The following is a 5,545-nucleotide window of genomic DNA, read 5'->3' on the forward strand; positions in this document are numbered from 1 at the left end:
CTAAAATTTTGATCACATTTGTACCCTTTGTGTCTGTCTGTCTGTCTGTCTGTCTGTCTGTCTGTGTGTGTGTCTGTGTCTCTGTCTGTCTGTCTGTCTGTGTGTGTGTGTGTGTGTCTGTCTGTCTGTCTGTCTGTCTGTCTGTCTGTCTGTCTGTCTGTCTGTCTGTCTGTCTGTCTGTCTGTCTCTGTCTGTCTGTCTGTCTGTCTGTCTGTCTGTCTGTGTGTGTTTCCAGCTGGATGAAGCAGCGATCAGTTTGTCCTTCCAGCAGAAGTGGAGGAAGCTGCAGAAGCTTCTGGAGCGACAGAAGTCTAGAGGAGGAATCATCGACCCAGAGGAGGAGTCCAACCGCTTCCTCATCCACATCAACCAGGTCAACCACATGGACTGACCCATTTAGCCATGATCCTACAGTAGTCTCTCTCTCTCTCTCTCTCTCTCTCTCTCTCTCTCTCTCTCTCTCTCTCTGTCTCTCTCTCTCTCTCTCTCTCTATCTCTCTCTATCTCTCTGTCCCTGCGTTCCAAATCACATACTCTTTCTTTTTACTACACTACATACTAAAGTACAGAAGAGTTTTAGGGCCACAGACAGGAGAGAAAAAAAAAGGAAGATTTTATTTTCATTATGTCGAGAATAAAGACGAATACTCCAAAATGCTATTGGAGTTAGTGACCACATCAACGAGGTGGGACAGGTGACTGTCCCATTTAGCCATGTTTCTACAGTAGCACAGAACAGACAAACTTAACGGCCTTACACGTTTTTATATATAGTGGGCGTCCTGGGGAAATGCACCTGTTGGAAGACCAAGAAGAAAAAGTAAACACAACGCACAATACACCCCTCTAAAGTGATTCATTGACTCTCCCACAGGCTCCATCTACTGAGGAAGTGAACCAGGAATTAGACGGCCCCGCTGTCCCCTCTCTCCCCTCTGCCTCTCACGTTTCCTCTGATGATCCAGGACTTAGATCAGACCGGTTTGGACCAGGACCCCCCCACTGTCGGGGAAACGCTCCGGGCCACAGGCGGCACAACCAGGCAAGGGGACACTTTTTTTCTTTATTTATTTTGTATTAAAAAAAAATGTAATTTCTCTCTTTATTGCATGAAAGGCTCCGGTATACAGAGAGGTAAAACATCTAAAAGCTTATCAAAAAGCAACAAATGCCAAGGGATTATTATATTACATATAATTCTGTTATAATGCCAGGGAGCAAACAAATTTATATGTATATTTTTTATTGATTGTTGTCACACAAGTTGTAATATTTTACCATGGTAAATACATTAAAGGCCTACTTCACCGGTTGGAATATGAAAGTGTATTGAACTCGGAGATCCTATGAAGTATAAATGTGCAAAAAAATTTTAAATCGGTTCATCCTAGCCTGAGAAAAGGCAGAAAGAGTGTTTTATGGTCTCACTGTCTAACCCTACATTTCTCTTTCTGTGATGTCACAGAAAGAGAAATGCAGGGTTAGAAGTAGTGAAGTAGGCCTTTAACTGTTTAAGCGCTTTCTTGTTTTGGACAAAAAAATTGTTTTAGCGATTGTTTGGTTTCGTGTTCAAATACGAAAAATTAGGGGTTTGGAATGACTAAATTTGGTTTTGTTTACATATGAAATTTTGCTAAGAAAATGATCGTTTTTTTTTTTTTGTTTTTTTTTTTTTCATATTGGTTGTTTGTTTTTGTTTCTTGTTGTGTGTGTGTTTGTGTTTCTGTTTCGTTTCTGTTTTTTTTTGACGTTGTGTATTGCGTTGTGTATTGCTTTGAGTGTTGATTTCTTAATGCAGGACTGTTTGTGATTGGGTGGGATATGGGTGGGATATGTTCGGGAGGGAAAAAAGGGGAAAAAATTAATAATCCATTGTATTGCAGCTGTTTAATACTCTGTGATTTAATAAAAAAACCTTTGAAGAAAATTATCGGTTTGATAATAATAAACCTTTCTTTTTACTTTTAATGTAAAGCAGTCCAGGGGTCAACGGAGAGGAGGGCGCTATAGATTACCTCATCATCATAATAATCATCATCATCATCATCATCCTCCCTCCCACCATGAGGAGAGAGCGGCGCCCGTCACAGAGCACATGGACAAACTCTCTCTGTCTCCGGACCAAGACAAACCTCAGGACGACACACACGTCAACACAGAGTTAAGAGAACCTAAAAGCGCCAGCAGGGACGTCTACGAGGAGCAGCCCATGTCCCAGGACGCCCGCAGAGATGAAACGGAAAACCCAAAAGATACTGCAGCCTTCGGGGGAGGTTAGTGTGCAAGAAAACCCATGAGACGTATGATAGAACCATAACAATGCAAGATAAACAATTCATTTTTTTATCATTATATTTATTGGTTTTTCCTTTTTTCAACAAGCAGATAAACTATTCTAAAAGTCTTTATTTTACTCGTGTAAGTAAAGAGTTCCCACGTTCATGAAATTTCTGAAAAACTTGTGAAATTTGAAGAAAGTTTTTCCATGCCTGTAAATGGGTCGGAATTAACTGAATGATGTATTTCGTTGCTAAACTCATAGAACCGTAGTTACATACGTAACTATCGTTTTGTAAAAGTTTAGAATTTACACTAATTATCACTTGTGTTTTTAAAGCGTAAAATTCCAAAACATGTCTAACGTTATGCAGAATAGTTCCTTGAGTTAATATTGTATAAAATCTTGCTTGTTCGCTTATCCACAAGAATGCCTGGCTCTTAAATGACAAATATATTTCATGGCGCAATAGAAAAGCAGTAAGAGTTTTATTATTGAGCCATTCTGTGAAAAACTTTCTTTTTTACTTTTATTTTTGCCATTTTTTATTTATTATTTTTAGGCTTTGGCGGTGGTCGTGGTTACCGTGGCAGGAGAAGGGGCCATAACAACAGTTACCATGGCGGCGGTGCTGGACACTACAGTTGGGACGGACGACCGAGCAGAAGCAGAGGAAGAGCCAGTAACATGTACGGGAGAGGAGAGAGCCACAACAACAGAGGCTTCCAGAGCAAAATGGCGGACAGGGAGGAAGTACTATGACAAAGGGCAACAGGAGGGCCATTAGACAGACGTTTATGTGCCTCCATTATCATAAGTTTGTATAGAGAAACGCCCTGCACAAATACAGACATACAGTGTACTAGTCTCCTGTCCGCTTATTGTACTTTGAAGCTAAATAACGCACACAGATGGGTGTGGCTTAATGTTGTCATGGTGCAATGTGGATTGAAAGAACAAATTAAATCTTCTCTGGAACTCTGGAAATCTGTGTGTTTTAGTCGTATTTCCTTTGATAAATCAGTTATGTGGTTCAAAGAGTTAAAGACCTACTTCACCGGTTGGAATATGAAGGTGTGTTGAACTCGGAGATCCTATTTAGTATAAATGTGCAAAAAAAATGAAATCGGATCATCTTAGCCTGAGAAAAGGCAGAAAGAGTGTTTTATGGTCTAACAGTTTCCTTCTTGTGACATCACAGTCAGGGTTAGGATTAACAGGACAGCTGGGCCAAGGGAAGACTGAGGGAAGACTGAGGGAAGAAAAACCTCATTCATAATATTATAATAGTTATTTTATAATGATAGAACGCTGGTTCTGTATGGGTGAAGTATTCCATTAAGGTCAGTATTGTAGCAAGGGCTTTGAGAGTATAACTTTTTTGAATTAATGTATTGAGCTTGGAAAATGTGTCAAATTATGCTGGAATTTGAAGCTGCTAAAACAATGTGCTGAGATAGTTGCAGAGGTAAACACTAGATGGGACTAAGTTAGTTGTAATTTATTCAGTATATTTATTAATTTCTTAGGCATATATTGATCTAATATGTATTTATTTCTTAGGGATATGAGTAATTTATTTAATAAGAACTATTTATTAGTTCCATAGGTATTTATTTCAAAAGCTATTTATTTTTTTATAATATTTTTTCTAGCATTCTTTCAAAATAAAGCGATTTTTCCATATATTGTGGATTTTTCCCGCAACGTGGCGCTAAGAATCATGGGAGTTGTAGTTGTTGGACGTTGAAGCAGGTGCATTCTGGGAGGAAGAGAGGCAGAACGAACGAACCAGACCAGAACGCGACGCCATCTTTGAAGTATTTTCTAGAGCGACAGACAGACAGACCAGCCCCTGTGTGAATTATCTCAGTGCGCAGGGTTGCAGTAGAGGCGTGGAGTTGTTTACAAAACGGCCGAGGTAATGACTGGCGGGAGCGAATTTCACAAAAGCTACCCAGACAACAACAAAGACACTGAACCCATTATGGACGTGGACATGGATTCTAGTCATTTGGAAAGCGAACGGGGCGATATGGAGAGCGGTGTCCGGGCTGCGTGCTCTTCTAACGGCAGTGGAGGGGAAGAGGATGACATGGAGGCCATTGGACGCGCCAGAGAAGCCGCGGGTTCTGGTATTCACCTCACCCGGATAGTGGAGCGCTCTGCGGGGGAAGGGAGCAAGAAGTGTCGGTGGAAATTGGAGAAACGTATTTATGTCAAAGAGCCGATAAAACATGGCGTAAGTGATATTTTTTGTTCAGTTTCTCTTCAATAACAGTTGAAACGTTAACATTAGATAGGCGGTCTCCCTTTGTTTTGGTCGAAATTTGCCCCAAACGCCATTTAATTTGAACGTTTTTGGGCCGATTCTTGAACACGTACGTGGCGTTGAGACGTAATCAAAACATAAATCAAATATTTTTTGTTTTGTTTACAAATGGTTGTCGAATTCCACACACGATAAAAACAATAACAATGCGCACAACAGCCAAACCAATTCTAAATGTTGATATTTCACTAGTTAACGTTGCAGTTTGCATTTGTATGAGATTACCGAATTGAATTATGACTCAACACTTATTAAACCACGTTAGAAAGGCGAAATAACCGTTAAGTGTGTTTATGTTATAAGTTAGGAGTTGCTCGAGACGGATACATCTGAATGGAGTTTGGTGAGACGATATATAGGCTAGCTAGCATTTGTACCTGACACTGACAGATAATCGGAAAAAACAAGTAATTAAAATGAATGTGCTTTTCTTTCTTTCCAGATACCGCAGAGGTTATCCAGTCCCGACTGAACGAGCAGGAGGGCAGAGAGGAGTTTTATGTTCACTACGTAGGATGTGAGTATATTACAAAGACTATAATGCACATAATTAAACCATATTAACACTGTAAAGGTGGTGATATCTTGTGTTTCCTTTAATCCTCCTGCTGCTCCACCTTGATTTTATTCATTTGTAAACCCTTTCTTTAAATATGATCATGTCAACAATGCTTGTTGTCGAAAAATGTTTTGTTAAAATCTGTGAATATATCCTCGCCATCCACTACCTGTCTGTACTGTGTGTGCGACTGCGCTGAAATAAAAAATAGTCCTTATACACAGCCTAGGCTCTGTAAATGTTATGGTATGTTAGTAGCTACGGTAGGCCCCTTTGTTTACATGCCAGTTTACAGAGCCTGGGCTGTGTATTAACACTGGAGTTTTTTCAGCGTACACACATTTCATACACGTAGCGGTTCATAAGGAGATATTCA

General features: G+C 40.0%; 2 protein-coding genes across 3 annotated transcripts in view; both read left to right on the plus strand.

Annotated features, from left to right (window-relative positions):
* The window catches only part of rnf25 (ring finger protein 25), a 7,715-nt gene extending 4,466 nt beyond the window's left edge, over positions 1 to 3,249 (plus strand). The window contains exons 9-12 of one of the 2 annotated variants that reach the window (XM_080043340.1): positions 236 to 373; positions 875 to 1,042; positions 1,976 to 2,273; positions 2,841 to 3,249. In XM_080043340.1, the coding sequence (XP_079899466.1) occupies positions 236 to 373; positions 875 to 1,042; positions 1,976 to 2,273; positions 2,841 to 3,040 (804 nt within the window). In that variant the 3' untranslated portion in view covers positions 3,041 to 3,249. The remainder of the gene's footprint in view (positions 1 to 235; positions 374 to 874; positions 1,043 to 1,975; positions 2,274 to 2,840) is intronic. The other variant, XM_080043341.1, reaches the window with a different exon arrangement.
* An 876-nt stretch (positions 3,250 to 4,125) lies between these two features.
* kat8 (K(lysine) acetyltransferase 8) lies at positions 4,126 to 5,127 on the plus strand. Its single transcript, XM_080043697.1, has 2 exons — positions 4,126 to 4,520; positions 5,053 to 5,127. Exons 1-2 carry the CDS (start codon positions 4,203 to 4,205, stop codon positions 5,080 to 5,082), a joined length of 348 nt encoding a protein of 115 aa, XP_079899823.1. The 5' UTR covers positions 4,126 to 4,202; the 3' UTR covers positions 5,083 to 5,127.
* Positions 5,128 to 5,545: the final 418 nt, after the last annotated feature.

Source organism: Ammodytes marinus, assembly GCF_949987685.1.
Source record: "Ammodytes marinus genome assembly, chromosome: 16".
NCBI classification, from domain to species: Eukaryota; Metazoa; Chordata; class Actinopteri; order Uranoscopiformes; family Ammodytidae; genus Ammodytes; species Ammodytes marinus.